Below are 25694 nucleotides of genomic sequence, written 5' to 3'. Positions count from 1 at the left end.
CTATGGCTTTAGGGACAGATCCAAGTTTTATGTTCACTGCAATTTTCACAATTTTTCATTTTTGGGGGGGGGGGGGGAGGGGGGGGGGTGGAGGTACTCGTTAAGAAAAGTTTTAGAAAATTACAGATAAAAAGTGAGTTATAGGGCCTTCGTGGGAACCAGAAGGTTAAGCTTCATCAGTGTCATTAACAGACTATATACAGCAACAAGTTTCTGAAAGAACTGTCTCTGCAGGGAAGTTTTATTTGGTCTGGTTTGTAAAGGTGAGATTTTAAAAAAAAAAAAACAATAGCAAATCCAGTGAATGGGATAATGCTGTCACCAAAAGATGTGTCTTACCATACAAGTATCCAGATCTTCCAAACGTTCTATCTCTGTGAGCTCCTCCACCATGACGATGGAGCGTTTAACGGGCTTCTCCTCAGGCAGCTCGATCTCCAAGGAATCTTGCTGAGGAAGGGCCTTGCCACGTCTGCTGAAATGGTCGGCCTAGAGAGTCAAGACACATCCAAGGAGAAATGAAAGCCCAGAGGCACAGGAACAGCAGGTCAGCCGAATTCCAGAAGATACCTTCCACAAGGTGGCACAGTGAAGGATACTGTCTGCACTTGGTTAATGGCAACTCTTAATACATTCACACTGGAGTAAGTTTTTATCATCTTTCTTTGGAAGGTGGAGTATTTTAAACAAGAAATTACAAAATCTCCTTTTAAACATCTTTTGAGATGTTAGTTGAAAAATAGGTAATTCATAAATCTTTGCCATGTTCGTGTAAATATGCACAAAGTAGGCATGTATTTTTGGTTTCCAAAAGATGCATTATGGACATTTTCAGGAAGCTGATGTGATTTTTTTCAGCTTTCAGTCTTCAATACAATCACCTAAATGTCCGTCGACAGATGAACGGATAAAGAAGATGTGGCACATATATACAATGGAATATTACTCAGCCATAAAAAGAAACGAAATTGAGTTACTTGTAATGAGGTGGATGGACCTAGACTCTGTCAGAAAGAGAGAAACAAATACTGCATGCTAACACATATATATGGAATCTAAAAAAAAAAAAAATGGTACTGATGAACCTAGTTGCAGGGCAGGAATAAAGACGTAGACGTAGGGAATAGATCTGAGGACACGGCGGGGAAGGGGAAGCTGGGATGAAGTGAGAGAGTGGCATGGACATATATACACTACCGAATGTAAAATAGACAGCTAGTGGGAAGCAGCTGCATAGCACAGGGAGATCAGCTCGGTGCTTTGTGACCACCTAGAGGGGTGGGATAGGGAGGGAGGGAGGGAGGCTCAAGAGGGAGGACATATGGGGATGTATGTAAGCATATGGCTGATTCACTTTGGTACAGAACAGAAACTAACACAATATTGTGAAGCAATTATACTCCAATAAAGATCTATTAAAAAAAATTTAAAAACACTAGGAAGGAAAGAAGTCAAAGGGGAAGGACAGATTAAAGTCGCTGGATTAGACCCACAACCATAGCAGCTCAGGGCTGGTCTGGACGCTGATTCCAACATCTTAACTGGAAGAAGACATCTCTGAGTCAACTGGGGAAATCTGAATATAAAATGGATTCTAACTGGTAATAAGGAATCTTTGTTGATTTTTGTAGGTGTGACTGTTTCGGCAATCACGTAAAAATCATGGTGCCAGTTAGAGACACCTTCTGAAGTATTTACAGCAAAATGGCATGGTATACGAGAGATGCTTTTAAAATAGGCCAGAAAAAAGGGGGGGGGGCGGGGAGAAGAGAGAGGTAGGTAGAAAAAGCAAAGACAGATCAGCAAAATATTGGGATAATTGTTAAAACTGAATAGTGGGCAGAGGAGGGCTCATTGTCATACTTTCTCTGTTCTTGTCTGTGTTTGAAATTTTCCACAATAAAAATGTTTTCTCCCCCTTGGGGGAAAAAAAAAAGTAAGTGAAGCACGATGTCATTGCCACCAACATTACTGGTGGAAATATAAGGGAAATTTAAACCAGAAAAATAACTGACACAGGGTAAATGGGGAGACCACTTAGTACAAAAGAAAATAAGAAGCGTTCTTTTTTGTTAATTTTGTTTCGTATTTCCTCTGAAAGAATTTCTGTCTACATCTAGTGCTCAAAAGTATCTAATGAGGGGAAATAAAATGATTCCAACCTTCACTATTTTTAAAGGACTGAAAGGAAAGAAACTGCTAATAAAATTTTAATTATTGCTAGCTTTCATTGTTTTCATGTAATAATTATCATATTTTACATGACTTATTAATTACCAGTGTTGTACTTTAGATAAACCTAAAAAAGTAAATGGTAAGAGATGAAACAAACTGGGCTGAAATTAATAAGCTCTAGTGCTGAGCTGATTCATCACCAGGAACTTTGAAACGTTGAGAACCAGTTGACAATTCTATGGAACCTTCGGGAATATTTCTAAACTTAAGTCGGAGAAAATATGAATGCTACTGGAATGTCTTTGAAAGCAGTATTTCATTTTGAAGGTACAATTTCTTTCACACAGCAGTTAAGCTCTCAACTTACAACCCAAATCAGCAGTAAGAAATTCAAAACGAAAGTGCATTCACACAACTCTTTTTCGATTGTAAAAAGAAAATGTCAGTACTTAGAGTTACCATATTCTTCAAAGAAGGACAAATGCAAAAAAAGTGAAAACATTCAAAGTGTCAGTGTAGTTCTCACATGCAGCCAAAGTGATACAACATCTAGTATTTGTGTCATCAAGTAAGCACCTTGAGACAGTCCCTGGAGCTGTAGGTTATCGATAAACTATTTCTATAAAGGATGCCTTATTGATTTTGTTTCTGCTTATTAAAAGAAAGTTTGAATTGTGATCTCTTGACAAGGTTGTAGCTCTTTATTGTGCAACGAACTGCAAACCAGTGCTTCTTAAAATCTCTGTGGTGATGAACCAGTTTTTTGTATTTCCAATTTGCCACAAACCAGTATATTGATAAAATACAATACAAATTAAAAAATTTTTAAATGACATGTGTTTGCATATTACTGCCATGTCAAATTGCTCTAGAAGTCTCTCCACGCTTCCTCTTAGTTTCTGAACTTGCCTTGTCACGGACTAGTAACCATTCATTAGTGGGCCAGCTCCAGTCCACAGGCAATACTTTGAGTAGCTAGAGATGTCCAGCTTATCTTTTAGATTTTAGAGAAGAGTCATATATTTTTCTCAAGTGAATTTTTCAAAATACTCATTTTGTCTGCCTCCTCAGAAGAAGCTCTTACTGCTCCTGTGACTTTGGTGTTCTCTACCGTCACTCAACAATTCAATGCCATAAAACTGTATCTACAGCCTACATAGTTAACCTGCAATTCTTCTCTGGAGAAAAAACACTGTCATAACTTGTTTGGGAGATTTCTACTGCATCATATCACAAATATTTTCGAGACACAAGATATAGCCACTTATAAAACCTTCATCTGCACCTCAGAGGACTTCATGAAGTTTCTGATATATTTTTCATATGCACTGATATTGGAACTATTTCTTCCTAGTTTCTACCTTGATGTAGAACCAGGCTCTAGATGAAGAAAATTTTAGTTTTTCACCTTGGTGATATCCAAAAGGCCTGGCTGGACACTCGGCAGCTATCAATCGCTGGAATGTGTCCATTTTACTCTTGCACTCTCTTTGGACTCCAAACATTTCATTTCCGTCGTGTTTTTAAGAATATTCTGTTATCAGATAATCGTATCAGAGAACAACAAAAGGAGCACAGATAAATTAAATACAGGTGAGCCTTGGACTGCGTGGGTTTGAGCTGTGCAGGCCCACTTACACGAGAATTTTTTTGAGTAGTAAATACTACAGTACTACACGATCCGGGTTGGTTGAATCCTCAGATGTGGAAAGCCAACTATAAGTTATACGTGGATTTTCAACTGCAGGGAGGGTCCTGCCCCAAGCCCCCGGTGTTGTTCAAGGGTCCACTATAATCTAAAACAAAATTCTCAATTTTAGACCTCAGTCCCAACATCATCTCCTATCAAAATTTTTGACCTGTACGCATTTTAAATGAACAACAACAATTCTGAATACCATCGCTTCTGCTTTGCCCTGCCATTCTCTCTGGAGAAATTCTAACATGCTCTAGAACAGCTGGAAGCAATGAAGAAGAAGGAGGAAAACTAGGATTTTAACCCATAAAGCTGCAAAGGAATAAAATGTAGAAAAGCAACCACAACCCCACGCTGGAGACTGCCCTGCGTTACCGCAGACCAAACCAGGGTTAGGATAAGGGTTCAAGACGTCCACAGCACTTACCAGTTTGTGATGGCAGTGTGAAAGTGCATCCAGAATTTCATCCACGATTCGGTCAGATAGGAAGGAGGCCACTGTCAACTTCACTTCACTGTGTGAAAACCAAAAGCACAGAGTGGCATTTTAATTTGTGCAAGAGGGAAAAAAAAATCACCCACCCTTGATACTATGTTGATAAGGTCAACTGTGATTTTGTTTCTGTCTTTGAAAATGGCATACAAGAATGTGCAAACAGGGCTAAGGAGTTCCAAAAATAAGCCTTAAACACTGCCATAAACACACAGGTAATAGACTTTCTTCACCAATTCCAACCTGCCTCTACAATTTCAAAACTCAACATTTAGTGGTAGAAATAAAAAACATCTGGATAAAGACAAACTTAATGGGAACCATATGTACCATGTGGGAGGAACAATTCATCCATTGACATAAATGAAAACAAACTTGGGCTGGAGTAAATTAAGAAAATCTAGTCTGGTTGTGACGTCTTGGTTATTTCTTTCACATGCATATCCACCGCCTTTCACAAAACTTTTTACCAGTCAAATGGTACCATACTGAACTGCTTCTGCTTTGACTTGCCATCAAGTCAAATTCACTGTTCTCTTGCCTCTTATGAACAGAAGTTATTAAAATGTTTAGTTTTAGTGCCTCTTACCTAACCTTATAAAGATGCCCAGACAGCAAGAAGTAGCTTGTAGTTTTTACTAATAAATGACTCAGCCGCTAAGGTTTCCATCAGACGGCTGGTATTTTGGTTAGCATTTTAGCTATTTGGCATTCCCAAGAATTCAACTGCCATGTGTGTCTTCAGTCTAAATAACCCTACCTAAATGCACACATGCACAAATGTGCATAAACGCACAATACACTGCCAGGTAAACGTGCTGGCGAGATACACACCCACGTTCCGACATCGTCACATCATTTCAGCCTACTTCTGAAGTCAATACTTTTAAAAATTTTCGAGCAGGGAAAGGAGCTATCAAAATAAGATTATTTACTCCTAAAGCTAAAGTTGAAAGTATATTTGTGTAACAGGGGAAAATCTTTCTAACTGAAATTTGCATCGCGATGTTTCTGCTCAGAAGATTTCTGATGGCAGGGCAGAGGGGAAGCACCAACTCTTTGATGACTACGGTAAAAATTTTCCTGGGCTACATATAAAGGAATGTTTCTTTAATTCCTGTCTCTGAAACAAGGTCTCACTAGCTATTTGGTTTATCTAATACTATATTATTCCCCAGAGGTGTCCACTGATAAGATTCACCCGGGTTGCTTATGAAAAATACAGATAACTAGGTCCTACCCCAAACATCCAGAGAGGCCTGGGAATCTAATGTTAACAAGTACTTCCTCTGATGCTTTTAGACATGTTTGGGAATTCTGCTTCCTTCTAAGACTACATGGTCAGTAGTTTGTTTCTCTTCCCCAGCCCCCGCCTCTCTGAGGTCGGGAGGGAAAGTTTATTGCAAGTTAAAACATCAAAACAAGGTTCTTGAGCTTCCCTGGTGGCGCAGTGGTTGAGAGTCCACCTGCCGATGCAGGGGACGCGGGTTCGTGCCCCGGTCCGGGAAGATCCCACATGCCGCGGAGCGGCTGGACCCGTGAGCCATGGCCGCTGAGCCTGCGCGTCCAGAGCCTGTGCTCCGCAACGGGAGAGGCCACAGCAGTGACAGGCCTGCGTACTGCAAAAAAAAAAAAAAATGAACCCAAAGGGAAACATGGTGAAGTCCTAGTGGGCCTCTTTGCCTATTTATAGGCTGTGCATTGGCTCAGAATATTCTGGTGGTAGAAAGCAAACCGACCTCAGTCTTCAAAAGTTAGTGATTTATAAAGGTGAAAGATAAGCTTCAGAAGCAGAACGAAAGAGGGGATTACAAACAGGTACCCCCCTCTTAAAAAAAATAAAACTCTTAAAAAGAGCAGGTAACTGTTCCTCAGTAATGCAGGCATATCTGTGGTCATCTGATTTTGGAAATGTATTAAACCTATGCATTTAGGCACAGCTATATCTGTACATAGTCGCTGCCTCATAGACACGTCTAAACACATTCTGTACGAATAAAGCCAACGATAACGCTCTTCACAGCTGCCTCAACTGCATTCACAGACACTGCAGCTCCTCGGTTTATTAACATTATAAACCTACCTAATTTTGTTAAGGATATCAATTCCAGACTGCTCCAACAGGACATTTTTAACAAAGGCACGTGGGATGGAAATCTTCTCAGTGCTGGCATGAATCAAGTCTTGCCGAATGTGGGCTTTTTTCATCACATTGGGACAAAGATTCTCGGCAGCATCAACCATGGACTCAAGCAACGCCTGCAACGCAGCACAAGTGGAGACAGAGAGATGATGACACAGGCCCGGAGGCGCCCCCCATAAAACTGAAAGGTGCTTATTTATGACGCCGAGCTCTCGGAGAACAGGGACACAGCAGAGTCCCAGGTGCGACTAAGGATTCGGAGCTGCCCTGGGATGACTTGCGACTGCTGGGTGATCACTGATCGCAGGTGATCACTTTAAACCAGACACCTGGCAGATCCACGCAGGCTTCACCCTGGCGTCTGGAGCATGATGGTGTGCTAGCTGTCCTTAACACAGAGGCATTCGTGATAAGATTTACAAAGACACATATACACCAATTTACCACACCAGACTGTTCTCCTGGGTATTAGCAAATAAATTTACACATGTCCCTAGAACATACATCAAGTTAGAACTCTTGTGCAATTTCACAAATCACAGAAACCTCAAATCAGGGTGAAGCATTCAATAGTTCCATCAAAAGAGCAGTCATAGCAAACCGCTACGTAACAACTTCTGGCTTTCCCCTTTTAAAAGAAAAGCTTTAGTGTTCAGTAAAATTGTAATTGTTATCGGAACAATCAAAAACATGAATAACAGACAAAAATATTAACAGAGCACTTTATAAACAACATTAATAATAACAGTCAAAACCTACTTATATAGCACTTCAGAATTTTAAAAATGTTTCCGTTCATTTTATCCTTCCAAGATCTGTGAAGATGGGTACAGAAGCTATTCGTGTGATCACCGTCTTATAGTTGAAGAATGTGAGCTAAGGGAAGTTAAAAGATTTGCCTGAGATGGGTGGCACGGCTGGTAAGTGTGGAAAGGGCACCCAAGTGAGCATCAGACCTAAATTTGAATCCCAGCTGAGTGACACTGGGCTAAGTTACTGATCTCTCAATATTACTTTCCTCATCTATAAAATGGCAAATCAAAAAGTTCTTGGGGCTTCCCTGGTGGCGCAGTGGTTGAGAGTCTGCCTGCCGATGCAGGGGACACGGGTTCGTGCCCCGGTCCGGGAAGATCCCACATGCCGCGGAGCGGCTGGGCCCGTGAGCCATGGCCGCTGAGCCTGCGCGTCCGGAGCCTGTGCTCCGCAGCGGGAGAGGCCACAGCAATGAGAGGCCCGCGTACTGCAAAAAAAAAAAAAAAAAAAACTTTAAAAAAAAAAAAAAGTTCTTGCCTAATAGGATTACTGAAGATTAAATGACATGTGTAAGGTGTTCAGTATCGTGTCTAGCATACAATAAAAATTCAGTATATCACAGATAATGTTATTAATTTGTTTTCAAAGATGCTAATCCTCATGATAAGATCCCAGCATATACCCTGAGAAAACCATAATTCAGAAAGAGTCATGTACCAAAATGTTCATTGCAGCTCTATTTACAATAGCCAGGACATGGAAGCAACCTAAGTGTCCATCAACAGATGAATGGATAAAGAAGATGTGGCACATATATACAATGGAATATTACTCAGCCATAAAAAGAAATGAAACTGAGTTATTTGTAGTGAGGTGGATGGACCTAGAGTCTGTCATACAGAGTGAAGTAAGTCCGAAAGAGAAAAACAAATACCGTATGCTAACACATATATATGGAATCTAAGAAAAAAACCCAAAAGTCATGAAGAACCTAGGGGCAAGACGGGAATAAAGACACAGACCTACTAGAGAATGGACTTGAGGATGTGGGGAGGGGGAAGGGTAAGCTGGGACAAAGTGAGAGAGTGGCATGGACATATATACACTACCAAATGTAAAATAGCTAGCTAGTGGGAAGCAGCCGCATAGCACAGGGAGATCAGCTCGGTGCTTTGTGACCACCTAGAGGGGTGGGATAGGGAGGGTGGGAGGGAGGGAGACGCAAGAGGGAAGAGATATGGGAACATATGTATAACTGATTCACTTTGTTATAATAAAGCAGAAACTAACACACCATTGTAAAGCAATTATACTCCAATAAAGATGTTAAAAAAAAAAAAGAAAGCCAAGCTTGATCCCATTACTATTCCAGTATGAAGGGGACTAGTGGAGCATTATTATGTAAAGACTAGTCTCTCGGCTCATATATTCACATGCAGAGCACGATGCCGATGCCAATAGTACAATCTCTCATCACACTGCAGGATGAGCAGCAGAGCAGCAGGATGTTTATAAAGAGCCTGTGAAAAGCAGGAGAGGAGTGGGGGAGGCAGCCACTCGAGAAGTTTCCGAAAGCCACTCGTATCCTGACAGTGCTCTGTCCCTGTGAGAACTCTGAATAATCACTCATTTAGTACATTATTCCAAGAGAGCTACAAGCCATGCCAAATGAGTCAGTTTAAGACAAATCATTTTCCTCTTTGGCATTAAAATAAACACATTCTGTTCCAGATGGAGTAGCGGAGTCCAGCACTCCTGATAAGAACGACCTCAGGTATCAATACGCTGTTTGAATTCTGTCATGTTCATCAATATAGCGTGACTTTCTGAAAGGTCCCCTGCATGACAGTGTTCATTCAGTTGGAATGAACTCCAGACCTAAGGAGGGAAGCCTGGCTTCCGATGCAGATCCCGACGTGAAATTTCTGTGGAATGTTCAGTGCGCAGCGTTAAGTGAAGAACCTTTGCAGATCTCTGCTTTCTGACGCATAAAATTATTTCTAAGGTCTCTTTCTGCTCTACAAATTGACTACTGCATGATTTTTGACCCTATAAAAAGGAATTTCATCCTGCCCTGGGCATCCAATTCGACAGATATTTTGCAGTTAATTCCCTACCACCATCTCTAGCCCGACAATTTATACTCTACAAAGTGATTTCACCCATGATTTCCTTTGATCCACATAACAACCCTGTGAGTAGAGGTAGATTTTAGCAAACCCATTTTATAGATGAGAAAACGGAGACTCGGAGGAGATAAGTGACTTCCTCAAGGTCACGCAGCTGGTTACTGGAATAAGTGAGAAGGGGACTCAGGTGTTTCATCTTCTACTCTTGTTTCCTACTCCAGCCACCCTTTTCCAATGCTCTGCCCATTGCCCAAAGGTGTGTCCCTTTCGGCTCTCTTCATTACCTACAATTTTCATCCCCTAATGCTGGTACCTAATGCCACCATGGTGGATGTTCTGGTGACAGGGCTGGTAAAAAGGGGAGAAAGGATCACAGGATAAATTTGTAATGCAGCCCCTGACCACTTCTTTGTGTCTAGCCCCCAGCTCAGGTCCTTAAACAGCATCTCTTTCCAAGTCCCATGGCCCTCTACACACCAAACCATATTCTTCAACATCCATCCTTCCCATGGCTTCAAATTACTACCTATATTCCAATGGTTCTCAACTAAATGTTTACCTATAGCCACCTACACAAAACATCCAATGCATATATAATACAGCCTATTAGGAATTTCCACCAGGATATTCTACCATGGCAAGGTCAACTACAACATGTTTGGCCTCCCATTAATCCCACCTAAACAGTAACTGCAACAGCAAAATCAACCATTCTTGCAAAGTTTTTATTGTGAGGTATGGTACCAAACTAGGGCAGAAATTTGCAACTCTCCCTACACTCCACCTACCTCAACTCCTTCCATCACAAGTATCTCTAAAACATGTTAAATTTACTCCTAGACATTTTCTCAAAAGCGGAAATATGCCAAAAATATTACTCATTAGCACAGAATAGAAATCCCTGAAATATCTGGTAAATGCTCAATTTTCTAGCCTCATTTTTTGTCATCTCTCTATATTCCCCTTATAACTATTCATATCCAGTTACAGGGCAGTTCCCCACATGATCCAGGCTCTGTCTCCATGCTTTCTACAACTGTTCTCTTAGCCTAGAATCCTGTTCCCCTCTGTAGCCAGAATAAATCACCCGTATGCCTCCCTACTCAGCTCAGCGCAAGCATCACCTCCTGGAGGAGATGTTCTTGCTTGTTCCTTCCACGCCCTTCACACTCCAAACTGCATTTGATGATCTCATAGCATCCAGTGGCGACCTCAGTAATCAAATGTGTTATAAAACGGTCAAGAATGCAGTAATGTGGGGATCAAAGAACGCCTTTGAGAATCGATGCACACGCATCCAGAAAATTTGGTATGAGATTTTACATATAACTTTGGAAGTTCATGGAGAGCTAGAGGCACCAGACTCCAGATACACAACTTGTACCTGATAGCAACTGTGAAGCCCTACCCTCTCTCCCCAGGGCCTAGCACACTTCTTGGAACAATCTCTAAGAAACATATAAAAAGTATTATAAGCTCAGGAACTTACTGAATGTGGGTTCTGAATAGTCCATCATTTTTCTGTTGATCAAAGATAACTCACTGAAGGCGGCATTATGAAAATTTGCATAGATGTATGGGTCCATTTCTGGGATCTCTCTGTAGCATTGGTCTGTCTACCTCTGCATACTGTCCTAATTATGATAAGTCCTAATATGTGGTAGGGCAAGACCACCAACCTTCTTGTTCTTCCTCATAAGTGTCTGGGCTTATGAAGAAGCCATATATTTCACTCTAAGTACTGGTTTAGCGGCATCTCACAGGTTCTGATTACTAACTACTTTATTGTTTAATTATAAATATCCTCTAATTCGAATTTTGCCCTCCCCTTTGACCCCTGGGTTACAAGTAATTTTTAAATTTATAAACATGTGGGGGTTTTCCCTTTTTAAAATTTTGATATTAATTTCTAATTTATTTTAAATGAAACCAGAGAATACCACCTTTGAAAATTGTTGAGATGTTCTTATAGACCTCATGTCAAATATTTCACGTATCCTTGCAAAGAACTGATAGTCTCCTATTATTGGTGCACTGATCACATAGGTCCACTAGGTCACAACTGAGAATTCTATTGTTCAAATATTCTTTATCATTATAAAGAATTTTTTCAAATATTCTTTATCATTACTTCATTTACTTGATCTATCAGTTACTGGCAGTCATTTTGAAAGATCTCTACCATAATAGTAAATATTATCAATTTTTCTTTGTAATTTTGTCCACTTACTCATATATATAAAGCCATATAATTAAATACGTACACAGTTGAAATTATCTCTGGCAAATTGGATCATTTGTCATTATTCACTGATCTATTTTATCTCTAGTAATGCCTTTTTTTTTTTTTTGGCCACGCTATGCAGCATGCGGGATCTTAGTTCCCTGACCAGGGATCGAACCCATGCCCCCTGCAGTGGAAGCGCGGAGCCTTAACCACTGGACCGCCAGGGAAGTCCTAGTGATTCCTTTTCTACTGCATCGCTAGATGTTGAGTGAGAGCATTCCTTCTGGTGTGGAACTGAACCTTGTATTACAGCATGTTTAGGATCATTATCACCTGCCCATGCCAACCCAAAATAATCCCAAACATTTCCTAATGCTCCTCTTGGTATGCAGTATGACCCCTGGTGCACTGCCTCTGTTTTGGTGGTTACACTAGAAAGTTTAACCTGCATGCTTTACTTCATGTCTAAAGCAGCACTGTCCAATAAAACTTTCTGAGATGATGGGAATACCTGTGCTGTGCAATATGGGAGCCACTAGCCACAGGTGGCTATTGAGCCATTTAAATGTGGCTAGTGCAACTGAGAAACTGAATTTTAAATGTCATTGAAGTTTAATTTACATTTAAATGACCATATGTGGCTAATGGACAAGACAATGGACAACCCAGATCTAATGTTGATCCCTTAAGTTTTTTCCAGAACAAAACTAGGATGTTAGACTTCTTTTACTCACTCCTAACTGACTTAGATGCTCACTTCTAGTATTTTACTTGCATTTATTCTTAATTTGACAGCAGAAATTAGACATCCATGTTATTGTCTCATATATGATGTTTCACATTTGGCATTTTCCCTGCTCACTATTCTTTCCTGCAGCTCAGACCCTCTTTCTTTGATAATGTTTCCTTTGTCCTAAAGCATATCCTTTAGGTGTTTATTTAGTGTGGTCTACTGGCAGTAAACTATCTTGGATTTTGTTTGGATGAAATGTTTTCATTTCATCCTCATTCTTAATAGTAGGTTTATTGAGTATATAATTCTTGATCTGTTCTCTCAGAAGCATGAAGATGTTATTTCATTGTCTTTTTAGCTTCCTGTCAAGAAATGAGCTGTCCTGTCCGTCTTAATTTTGATCTGTTTAAAGTAATATGGCTTTTCCTTCCCTCTGGCTCCTTTTAAGATCTTCTCTTTGTCTTCAGTGTTTTCCACTTTTCATTACGATGATTCGAGACATGGATTTGCTTCTATCTTTCCTGTCTGGGTTTCGCTGGACTTCCTGAATCTGAAGATTCTAGCCTTTCATCAATCCCTGAAATTCTCAGCCACCATCCCCACAATTGTTACCTTCTCCTATTTATCTTCTCTTTCCTTCCGGAAATCTAATTTGGCTTATGTTAAATTTTCTCACTCTATCCATGTTTCTTAACTTTTCTTACATATTCTCCATTTTGTGAGTCTATGTGTACTACCTTGAGACAACTTGAATGAGCAGGCCCTGTATTTGAAATGTACAATATTTGTAAAATATTGTATTTGTAATATATTTGTAATATATTTGTACAAATGTGCAAATATATTGTACAAATATATTTGTACAAATGTACAAATATATGTATAATATATATTTGTAATATATTGTACAAATGTACAATATTTGTAAAATAAATTGAGTTAATATCCTTAACATGGCAGCTATGCTCACATATTCTTGCAGTGAACAAATGACTAGCTGTAATTCATTACAAGCAAATACAACTTCCACACTGAAGTGCTCTGAAATTTCTTTCTTTTGCTTTGGAAAATATTATATAAAATGTCGGAAAGTAAGAAAACTCAGAGAACCCTCCCAGCAAACTGAGTTAGTACTTGCCAAAATGCCACCTACACCCCTCAGGCCTCATTTCCTTGGTAAACCTGATATTTACCAGTGAAGCCCTGGTATTTCACAGTTGAAGCCCTGAGGGAAATGAAGCATTTTCAAGGCCAAAACAAGCATTCTAAAATTTAAGTCCAGAAGGGGAAAATGAAAGTTCCCTTATGTTAAAACATTCAAATCCCAACATTCAAATCCCACTTATTCATCTACGATTACCCCAGGAATAAATGTTAGGATGAAAAACAGGGAAAACAGGAGGTGAGTTGTCATTTAAAAACACCTAAAACAGGCCAGTCCAGAGAAAATATCACTTCGTTTCAAAGAAGGACTTTCTCCACACTTACTGCTTTCTTCTCCTCCAGGAAGTTTGCTAAGAAGGCTGGCTCTTCCGGCCATTTCTTTGGCTTTTCTGAACTAGTATTTTTTGAAAGATGACTCAAAGAGCTATTTGAACTTATTCTTATCCAGAATTCAAAATGTGTACTGCTGGCCATGATATAGGATGAGTAAATATTAAGGATAAAATCTCCCTAATTATCTCGAGACCAAGACAATCCTGCACAAGGAGGCTCAGTCCCAACAAATCAGGTGACTTGCTTGGAGCAAACAGCTAGTAGCAAACCCAGGTCACAAATCCAGGCTTGCTAGTCCCATTTTTTTAATTCACTACAATAAAAACATATTTTTACAAAAAAGTACATACACTTTAGCTTTTGCTAGTATAACATGTTAATCTTAGAGAATTTCAGAAATAGAGAAAGGACTCTTTTTTAACCAAACAAAATATAATACTACTAGTGAAATAAATTAGGACACAGTTGTTTAATTTAAGAAACTGAATACTGATTGTAGTAAAAATACATTCTTTTCCTACATAATTTTAAGAAAATCAAGGTGCTGGAAAGCTATATAAAATAGATAAATGGGGATTTTTTTTTAATCATAAAATGATGTCCACTTATCAGGTCAACTGGAAGGAAAAAGAAAGGAAGTAACTGTCTATAGTCTGTTGAAAGTATCAAAAACTGTGAACTCAGTGAAACGGAAATTAATAAGTAACATTTAATTAAGAAGTTGTGGTTGAGGATTTGCTTTGATTCATAACAGAAGTCCCTGAAGGAAAGAGAAGGGAAGAGAACTTGCAACTCAAAAGGATTGAGAGTAAAGAAAACAAGGGAGTGGGGAAGAGAAAAAATCAGGGCATTTGGGAGCCTGGGACCCCAGAGGTAGATTGAGAGAAAAGCAGGTGATGACACTTGCAAATAAGGAAGCTGTAGTGAAGGGAGAACACTGGTGACACTGACAAGGGGCCAGAAAGGTCAGCCTCAAAAAATCTGGGGAATGTCTATTTACAGAAAAATATTTTTGGTCCTAAATATATTGTTATTATTTCAGGCTTTTAAAAATTCAAATGCCTTTTACTTTAGACCTCTGCCTTCTACTCCCTTCCAAGAATGACTGGCAAGAGTCAATTCCAACCATCTGGTGTGCTGGGGAGGAAACGGACCAAAATTTCAAGGGATAGCTTGTGGTTTAGACCAGTTGAAACAAGTGCCCATAGGAAGCTGTTTGACAGGAAAGTTCCAGTTGCAACGTTTCGTGCTGATTTAAATGACAGCCATTCTTAGTATATAAGGAATTCTTACAAAAACTTTAAAGGAAAAAGGCAATAGATACAAATATGTAATTTACAAAAGAAGAAATACAAATGGATAATAAAACTACTTGATGCCTCACTGGCTACTAAAGAAATCCAAAAGACAAAATGAGATTTTTTTTAACCTGTTACACTGACAAATATTAAAACGTTAAAATGCTTAGTATTGGTGAGGGTATGACAAAACAAGCAATTGAGTACACTACTGGAAAACAGTTTGTGAATACATACGAACGTATAAAACGTGTGTACCATTTGACCTCGGAATGGATCAACTACAGGCATTGACTCTAATAGGATTAATCAGAAATTAGAAAATAAATTATGCTGGCTGTGAGATAATAGAAAATATATATTGGTCTCTGCCCCCAGTTCCTGGCATAGAGCTCCCGAAACCCTTGTAATTTCCTAAGTGATAAGAACACTAGGGGCATCTTTTGTTCTAATATTTGGTCCTTGATCCTGGTTCCTTACACAGGGCTCCTGAAACCCTTGTAATTTCCTGGGTGATGGGGGTGTCTTTTGCTTTATTGGGTGGGCTCTTGGATGGCTCCTGGATGAGGGCTGGTCACTGGAAAGACCAAGCTATGATTAGAAGCTTGGAATTTTCAGCTCCACACCCCCCTCCTAAGGAGGGCTAAAAATGGAGTTAATGACTGGCCATGCCTACATGACGACGCCTCCATCAAAACCCCAAAAGGGGCTTCCCTGGTGGCGCAGTGGTTGAGAGTCCACCTGCCGATGCAGGGGACACGGGTTCGTGCCCCGGTCCGGGAGGATCCCACATGCCGCGGAGCGGCTGGGCCCGTGAGCCATGGCCGCTGAGCCTGCGCGTCCGGAGCCTGTGCTCTGCAACGGGAGAGGCCACAACAGTGAGAGGCCCGCGTACCGCAAAAAAAAAAAAAAAACAGAAGTATGGGTTCAGAGGGTTGGTGAACTCTTGGAGGTGTGGGAGAGTGGTGTGCTCCAAGAGAGCATGGAAGCCCTGAAACCTTTCCCACATACCTGGACCTGTACATTTCTTCCATCTGGCTGTTCATCTATATCTTTTATCATATCCTTTAATAAACTGGTAAACATAAGTGTTTCCCTGAGTTCTGGGAGCCACTCTGGCAAGTTAATTGAACTGGAGGAGGGGTTAAAAGAACCTCGGATTTATTGCCAATTGGTCGGGAGCTCAGGTACAAACTGGACTTCCAGTTGGTATCTGAAGTGGGGCGGGGGCAGTCTTGGGGGACTGAGCCCTTAAACTGTGGGATCTAATGCTATCTCCAGGTAGATAGTGTCTGAATTGAGTTAAATAGTAGGACACCCAGCTCGGGGGGCGGGGGGGGGGGAGAACCCCTCACATCTGGTGACCAGAAGCGTCAAAAGTGAGTTCTGTGTGAAAGTAAAGGAGAGACACAGAGGAGGACTGAGCTTCTCCAGGACACTGGGACATCTATACAATGAAATACCATGTAGCCACTAAAATGATGATGAGTACTCACTGATCTAGAATTGTATTCACGATATTGTACCAAATATAAAAAAGTACGTGTAGTATGATCACACACGTAAAATTGTGTGTGTAGACAGAGAATGTTTGGAAATTCACTAAAATATTAAGAATGATGTTGTCTCCGGGATTTCAAGTGATGTTTACTGTTCAAATGTTTCACAAAGAGTAGTTTCATTTTTTACAGTCAGAAGTAAATAAGCAACAAAGATGACTTTATTTTAAATGTGTAAGAAAGTATCCTTTTTACATATTTGATCCTTCATGGAGGATAAAACAAGTGCTGTTAGGTAACAACTGATCTAGCAGAACTCTATATCAACCAACCAGTCCTTTTCCTACCCCTTTGTCTTTGCTCAGAATGTATTCAAAATAACCACAGTTAAGTAAAATAAAAATGATACACAAGAGTCTCTCTGTATTGTACTACAGGAAGAAAGGGGCTTAAACGCCTAAATAATCCACAACGTTCTCTCCCACATTAATTAAATTTACAAACAGAATAATTAGCATGTTGCAAAGTTATGACTGAGTTGCTCATCAAATCCCGCTGAGCTACAGCAACTGAGTTCTCAGAAGAAAACGAACCAAATAAACACAGTAATTTAGACAAGGTCTTTTTAAGGCATCCTTGAACAGATTGAAAATGATGAAAACTTTCGGAAAGTGAAATGTCTTCTGCTGTAGCTGTTTTTTGAAGTTACATTAGGAAAAAGCTGGTCTTGGGTTACTCTCGTCGCTTAAATTTCAAAGACTTTTTTTTTTTTTCTTCAACCTATGAGCCTATAGACAAGTTTCTGTTACTTTGGGTGCCTTGTAACTTCATTCTAAATCCCTCTTTAATCTTTCAACCAGCTCTTTACCTAGTGGCAAACTCTCCATGTACGCAGAAGCTTGGCACTGTAAGCACACAGCTCCGTCATCTCTCCCATTCTCTAAATCGAATGTAGTAACAGGAGATATTTTTTCGCGAAGCAGACTTCTCTTTCTAAGCAAAAATCAATCTTTCCCTTATCAGTGGCCACCTGTCATACGTTAAATACGGTTAGAGATTTACCATCAAAAACAAAATTGAATTTGATAGGTTTTACTTGACCTTATTATGCAAAAAGTTATTCCAAAACCTACAGATGAAGCTGGGAAAGGCACGGTATTCCATTTTTACTACACGTGCACGCACACACGTGCCTATAAAATATAGGATAGCATGGTATGAAATGCTATCATACATAGTTAAGTCATAACAATTCCATTTTCCAAAATAACAGAAACCACAAACCTTGAGTTGTTCATCTACAACTCTCGTAACTTCTCCGGCCATTGATTCCAGGGTCTCCTGAATTGGGCTGGATAACAGGCCACTGGCTCCCGCCCAAGATGCACCACCAGCGTGGTATAAATTTGGTAACAACTGTAAGAAAAATAAAAGTAACCTCTCCATAATAAATATTTAAATAAGCACCAAAGTCACTGCAGAGTTCATAAAACAGGGTCGAGAAATACTAGAGATAAACGAAGATCGTCTTGATGAAAGGCCCTTTATACCAATTAAAAAACTGAGGTCCAGCTTTAAACCCAGAGGAACAGTACCTTACCTGTTTGTGCCTTAAAGTCTTCATCTCGGGTGTGAGAGTATCTGACTAATCCACAAGATTCCTCCTACTTATAAAATTCAATGATTGTGTGATTCTAATAGCAGAGCCTGGACCAGATCCCAGGTTTCCTGACTCCCAGTTAGTCCTTTCTCTATGAAATCACACTTTGGGGACCACAGTCTAAGTTGAGAGAAGCTTCCTTTTAGAGGCGACAGAGGAGAGTTTCGTGCTATCAGTTTGGCAGTAGAATCATGTGCAATGAGTTGTTACTCATTGAAACTACAACTACCTCCCAGTTACCTAGAACCTGATTATACCCTTTGTAAATCACACTGACCCTCTGCTTTTAATTCTATACAGCCGGCTGGCTGTATCCGAGGCTGCAGAACCCGCGGATAAGGAGGCCCACCTGTGCTACACCATTTTCTATATAAGGGATTTGAGCATCCACAGATTTTGGTATCTGCAGGGGGTCCTGGGACCAATCCCCCCACAGATTCTGAGGAACAACTGTATTTTGATTATTGGTAATTAGCACGGGTACAGAAAGGAGGCAAAGACTAACTCAGTTCACCTTGCCACTTGTTAGTAACCTTGAAATTGGGTAGAAAAGTAAATGTAGTTAGAACTAGTTTCTAAAACTAGTTTAAAGTCTTTTTATTCCACAGGACTCATGTAGCTGGAAGTGAAACTCACCGTTTTAGAGTTCTTAGCATCACGCATGAGCCTTTCTGCTGATTTTAGATCTTCCTGGACAGCATCTCCCCCACAGTTTCGTAAAGAGTTGAGATGATCTTGTACTTTCACACATATTCTGTCAATCATCTGCTCCACACATAACAAGGAGAGCAAGCACCCAAGTCAGCACAGCCAATGTTCAGACAAAAGGAAACACTGAATGAGGATGAATACTTCTCCTAACTGGAATCTTCAAGACAGCTTATAGCCAATTATTAATTTATCTATTTCTATAAGAAACCTTTAGCAACGTTAATTCCAAACAAACATGTAAGGGGTTTTGGTCCCCTCTCCTGCCTTAGGAAATGCAGCATGTAGAACAAAAGTGAACACTTCTTGGTGATTCAGAATCTCATAGCTACTCAGTGACATTTTGCTTGATAGTAACTCTCCTTCATTAATTTTTATTGAGTACCCTCTATGTGTCAGACATAGTGCTGGGTACTGAGGAAACAGAAAAAGGAGATGTACAATTCTGAGGCAGCTGATGACAAAATGATGCCCACAGCCAGTTGGTCTCAATATTATGGAAATCAGAACATCCCTGGAAATTAATATTTTTTAATTAGTTCAATTATATCAGGTAATTTTCTACCAAAACAAGCATAAGCTGAGGTTTTATTATATTAACATAGGCAATAATAAAGTTAATAACATCTAGTTTCTATTCTATTAAGGTCCTTCTCCCATGTTAATTACATCTGAATCACTTTCAGATGTTTCATGGATTTAAACATAAAACCCACAGGGTAGTGGCAGATCACTACTGTGGACAAAAACTAGTACAGAAGGGTAAGATTATGCTCTATTCTATTTGTATGTATAAAGAGAAACGTGAACAAAGCTAAGACGTCTGAAGAAAAAGACAATTACTGTGTGGTTTTAAAAGTTTCTCCCATATTTTTTTTAATAGATCTTTATTGGAGTATAATTGCTTCACAATACTGTGTTAGTTTCTGTTGTACAACAAAGTGAATCAGCCATATGCATACACATATCCCCCCATATCCCCTCCCTCTTGAGCCTCCCTCCCACCCTCCCTATCCCACCTCTCTAGGTCATCACAAGGCTAATCTCCCTGTGCTGTGCGGCTGCTTCCCACTAGCCATCCATTTTACATTTGGTAGTGTATATATGTCAATGCTACTCTCTCACTTCATCCCAGCTTCCCACCCCTCCACCCCAGATGTTCAAGTCTATTCTCCATGTCTACATCTTTATTCCTGCCCTGCCACTAGGTTCATCAGTACCATTTTTTTTTTCTTTTTTAGATTCCATATATATCTGTTGATCAGAGCTGCAGATTGTCTATTCTTAAAAAAAAAATCATTTATTCCCCAGAGACCCTACATATCAAGTCGTATCCTTCCTGATAATTCATTCAGCAGAGGTGACGATCCAGCAACAACCTTTTTTATTTAAATTCACACTTCTCTATTTAGTTTGAATTATTTGGTATAACAGCTATAGGAAGCCAAAATGAGCCCTCCTTCCCCCATAAATTCCACCATAATAGAAACTTTACTACACTGCTCAGCAAACTGAAGGTCTGATTATAGAGCCCGCATCTACCTGCTGCAGTATCACCGATTCTCCTGCCTTTCTCTTTTAAAAAATCAGGTTCGTAACGTCTACTCCATCTTCTTTTCTAGTGTATGATGAAGACAACCCAGTAAAATAACATCACTCAAAGCACTTAGTCTCTTGACAAAGGGTCAGTGATGCTAATGTTAATGTATGACCTCTAAAAATGGTTCGTTATTCACCTGACCCAGAAAACTCCACAAAATCATGCAAGTCGAGAGGTTCAAATCCTCGCGTTCACTTTAAGAACACTTGTGAAACTGCCCAGGCCGTTAAGGGTACACATATCCGAAAGCCACCAAGTATCTGAAGGATGTCACTTTAAAGAAGCAATGTGTGCCATTCTGCCATTACAATGGTGGAGCTCGTAGGTGTGCCCTGGCCAAACAATGGGGCTGGACGCAGGGTTGGTGGCCCAAAAAAGAGTGCTGAATTTTTACTGCACATGCTCAAAAATGCAGAGAGTAATGCTGAACTTAAGGGCTTAGATGGTCATTGAGCACATCCAGGTGAACAAAAGCCCCCAGGATGGGGTGTAGGACTTACAGAGCTCATGGTCAGATCAACCCATACATGAGCTCTCCCTGCCACACTGAGATGATCTTCACTGAAAAAGAACAGACTGTTCCTAAACCAGAAGAGGAGGTTGCCCAGAAGAAAAAGATATCCCAGAAGAAACTGAAGAAACAAAAACTTATGGCCTAGTAATAAAAGACACAAAAAATAAATGCAAATAAAAGTAAAAAAAAGAACAGCTCCTATGACTGTAAAATGTACTGAGGCTACATAAGTGAACTATGTGCAACTCTCGTAGGAAAAAGAAGTTACATGAATAATGCTTCTCATATAATAATCATCTCCCTAACCAAAATCTGAGCTTGTAGGCAGGGATCACATCTTAATTTTCTGCATTTACACAGAGTCCTGAAGAGAACTATGTTTTCTTTAATCTTAATTGATATAAATTCCAGCTCTTCCAACTATTGTATTGATCTGTGCTTCCTGAAACAAAAATGGTCATCAATAATTCATATCTCACCAAGAATGAATACCTAATTTCAAGAAACAAAATGAACCCCATACTAAGAAAGGAACTGATATACATCTGAGGCCACAAAAGACTAATTTGAGAGGCATGTGGATGTGGTACCATAAAACTGATCATCTTTAATAATCATGAGAGACCAGAGACCCTTGAAGCGTGTGCCATTAAGCGTACACCAAGGAGAGAGGGTCTAAATGGACTCAGCAAAATGGTCTTTAAGTAGAACTTTTAAAATCACATCCAAAAGAAACATAAAAATTTCGTTCTTCGATTCAAATAAGACATGAAATCTCACAAGGCTCAAAGATTCTTCTGTACACACACTTGCTAAGGTTCAGCACAGCCCAATAGATCACATTCAGATACTTTGCAACTAAAGACCTCAAGGCCCAGAAAAGTGAAACTATTTAAGATGACACAGAACGATTACACAGAGTACCAACTGGAGATTTTGAAAACAGGAAACCAAGGATTTTGACTCTCAGTTCATATTCAAGTCCCTAAGATACACAAATAAAAACAAAGGAAACTGCAGTCTGAAAGACTGTCATCTCTTTGGTTATCTCATGAAAGACCTCAGGGTAGATGATTGCATTTGGGCTCTTGATTTTCAACTCCCTACTTTATCCTAAGCCCTAGTGTTCCATTTTCTAAAGCACCCCAGGAAAGTTGTTAACTGCCATAGTTTGAGAAGCTCACTTTTTTCCAAGGAAATGTACTTGGACTTGGTCTTCTTTGAGCCCTCATCTGTCTTCCCATGTTCTTCTACAGGTCACATGTCTTCCCCCTTGAGAGCACTCTGAACAGTCACAAGCTCTCTTCCATGTGACAGTCTTGCCCAGTCTTATCTTCTCTAATCTTTTCTTCTTCAGGATTGACATTCCCAGTTCCTTCTACCATTCTACTGTGACACCACTGTGTGGTCCCTGACTGCCACCTCCCCCTGTCCACCCCAGGTCACTTCTCTGAATTCTCCCTCCATCTAAGACCGTCACAAAACATGCCCCCCCGCTCAATAAAATAGATTGTAACACAGGAAGAGTGGATCAGTAAGCTGAACGGGGCTACCACCTTTCTTAACGTAGAAAATATACTTTCATTTATATGGTATAAGTCAAATTGGCTTCTTTGGCAACTAAATCACAAAGCAACTCACATGTCACTTGGTGGTGACCACTTAGGCTTTTCCAAACATACTGGGCTATAGAACCCAAGTGCAGAACTTAGAGCCATTAGCAATAAATGCTATCTTCGGTTGCTTGCAACTTGTTACAACTGTTCTCAGTCCCAGCAAATAGCTTACTCGTGGAAAATTTTATCTTCCTCCACGTCTATTTCTTTATTCAATTCAAAGAAATATACTCAACACCTTGCACTGAATGAGATACAGTCCTGAGTAAGATATACCCTTTGCCACCAAGCAATGTAAAAATCTAGAAGTGGAAAGACATTAACAATAACACAAGATATAAAGTTTGCAAAATGTAATATCCACAAAGACAGGCACATTTTGTTCACTGCCAAAGCTCCATCCCCTATAATAGTGCCTGCCATACCACAGACCCTTATAAGTGTTTATTCAATGACTAAATAAATGATAGAAAGTTCTAAAGGATTTCAGTCAAGGGAGGGATCACATGTAGCTGATGCTGAAGGTAGCTTTTAGACTGGGTCCTGAAAGATTTCTACAAACTGAGAAAAGAGAAGGGAATTTTAAAAGCAAAGAATGAACATAAGCAATGGCATATCCAGACACTTGTGATTCCTATTTACTGATTAGGAACAGAGGTACTTTATTGTGGGAGATCAGATTGGAATGCTGAGTTGAGGCAAGATAGTATAAGACTCAGGCACAGGTTAAGGAGTTGAAACACCGTGTACAAGGCATAGAGCATCTATTCCCCCAGCTTCTCCCACAATTGTGAAGATCTAAAAATTCCTTACCCCGTAACAACTCACAGTGACTCGGCTTCCCTGATACAAAGGAAAAGGGCTGTAAAAAGCACAAGGAGAAAAGAAGATATACAGACTGCCAACAAACACATGAAAGAATGCTCAACATCATTAATCATTAGAGAAATGCAAATCAAAACTACAATGAGATATCATCTCACACCAGTCAGAATGGCCATCATCAAAAAATCTACAAACAATAAATGCTGGAGAGGGTGTGGAGAAAAGCGAACACTCTTGCACTGCTGGTGGGAATGTGAATTGGTACAGCCACTATGGAGAACAGTATGGAGGTTCCTTAAAAAACTACAAATAGAACTACCATATGACCCAGCAATCCCACTACTGGGCATATACCCTGAGAAAACCATCGTTCAAAAAGAGTCATGTACCAAAATGTTCATCGCAGCTCTATTTACAATAGCCTGGAGATGGAAACAACCTAAGTGTCCATCATCGGATGAATGGATAAAGAAGATGTGGCACATATACACAATGGAATATTACTCAGCCATAAAAAGAAACGAAATTGAGCTATTTGTAATGAGGTGGATGGATCTAGAGTCTGTCATACAGAGTGAAGTAAGTCAGAAAGAGAAAGACAAATACCGTATGCTAACACATATATATGGAATCTAAGAAAATAAAATGTCATGAAGAACCTAGGGGTAAGACGGGAATAAAGACACAGACCTACTAGAGAATGGACTTGAGGATGTGGGGAGGGGGAAGGGTAAGCTGTGACAAACTGAGAAAGTGGCATGGACATGTGTACACTACCAAACGTGAAATGGATAGCTAGTGGGAAGCAGCTGCATAGCACAGGGAGATCAGCTCAGTGCTTTGTGACCACCTAGAGGGGTGGGATGGGGAGGGTGGGAGGGAGGGAGACGCAAGAGAGAAGAGATATGGGAACATATGTATATGTATAGCTGATTCATTTTGTTGTAGAGCAGAGGCTGACACACCATTGTGGAGCAATGATACTCCAATAAAGATGTAAAAAAAAAAGCACAAGGAGACACAGAAGATGAATAAACTAGTCTTTGCAGTGCTTGTAAAAGAAGACATAGGAGGGAGTTAATAAAAAGCCTTAACAAGAGGAGAGGCAATAGAAACGGAAAGAAAAGAATGGCTGTAAAAAACACCTTGAAGGTAAATGGGCAGTGAATAGTGACCTTGGATGAAGAAAGCAAACGAGGCATCCAAGATGACTCCAGGAGCTCTATCCGCAGTGAATGATGATGTCACTGAGAGAAATGGCACAATCGGTTGTTCTAAGGGATGAGTTTGGTCGTAGTGACCGTGCTCTCTCAGAGGGCCATCTGGATGAAGATGCTGAACAAGCAGTTGAAAAAAAGGATTTTCTGGAAAGAAACAGGGACTGAGAGGATAGATCCAGGAGTCATCCACAGATGAGAGTTAAAAATGGCAGAAGCAGATCAGATAGCACTAAGTACAAAACTCTGAAAAATGATTGCATTTGAAGGATAAAAAGAGAAAGTTATGTAGAAAGGAGACAAAGAGCAGTAGAAAAATATTCAGAACAGCACACTGTCGGATGAACCAAGAAGTGCGTCTTAAGAAAGATGAAACAGTCTATAATAATGATAATAATCGTGATAATAAAAATATAGCTACAAACAATGTTTACCAGTGAGGAGCCAAGTACTTTGCACGCATCACCTCACTGAATTGTCACAGCACCTTCTGAGTCATTTTCCCCATTTTTACAGATGAAATCAAGCCTTAAAGAGGTTAGTAAATGACTAACAACAGTTCCCACCGAGAGGGAATAGCAGAGCCGGTACTTAAATCCAGGTCATCTGACTTGAGAGCCCAAGTTCCTGACCACTACACATACAGATGGCCTCCTTTCATCAAAAGACGAAGAGGGAGAAAAGGCCTCTGACTCGGTGACCAGGTCCACTGAGAGCCATCTCGGCAGACAGATTGGGACAGAGGGCACATTCTGAAAGGTTGCAAAGTGAGTGGGTAGCAAAGAAGTCATGAAAGCAAGTATAAAAATCTGCACATGAAAGGAAGGAAAGAGAGTGTGCTAAGTAAATAGGTCTAGGCAATAAAATTGTTTTGTTTTTTCTTTTAAGGGTGAGAAGGCTTAGCATAGTTT

At 40.0% G+C, this 25694-nt stretch overlaps 1 protein-coding gene across 7 annotated transcripts in view; it reads right to left on the bottom strand.

The window, feature by feature from the left end:
* Positions 1-25694, bottom strand: part of CARMIL1 (capping protein regulator and myosin 1 linker 1) — a 315566-nt gene that overhangs the window by 51087 nt on the left and 238785 nt on the right. For all 7 annotated transcript variants that reach the window (XR_003437580.1, XR_003437579.1, XM_027128538.1 and 4 more), the window contains exons 25-29: positions 18940-19068; positions 17928-18059; positions 6448-6623; positions 4299-4386; positions 340-489 (exon numbers count right to left, since the gene is read on the bottom strand). Coding sequence is in view for 5 of the 7 variants with exons in the window: in XM_027128538.1 (XP_026984339.1) it covers positions 340-489; positions 4299-4386; positions 6448-6623; positions 17928-18059; positions 18940-19068 (675 nt within the window). In the remaining 2 variants the exon portion in view is untranslated. The remainder of the gene's footprint in view (positions 1-339; positions 490-4298; positions 4387-6447; positions 6624-17927; positions 18060-18939; positions 19069-25694) is intronic.

This window comes from Aethalodelphis obliquidens, unplaced genomic scaffold (assembly GCF_003676395.1).
Source record: "Aethalodelphis obliquidens isolate GAN/ISIS:26980383/991018 unplaced genomic scaffold, ASM367639v1 scaffold34, whole genome shotgun sequence".
NCBI classification, from domain to species: domain Eukaryota; kingdom Metazoa; phylum Chordata; class Mammalia; order Artiodactyla; family Delphinidae; genus Aethalodelphis; species Aethalodelphis obliquidens.
Note: the sequence above shows the minus strand (reverse complement) of the source record. Positions and strands in the feature narration are given on the sequence as shown.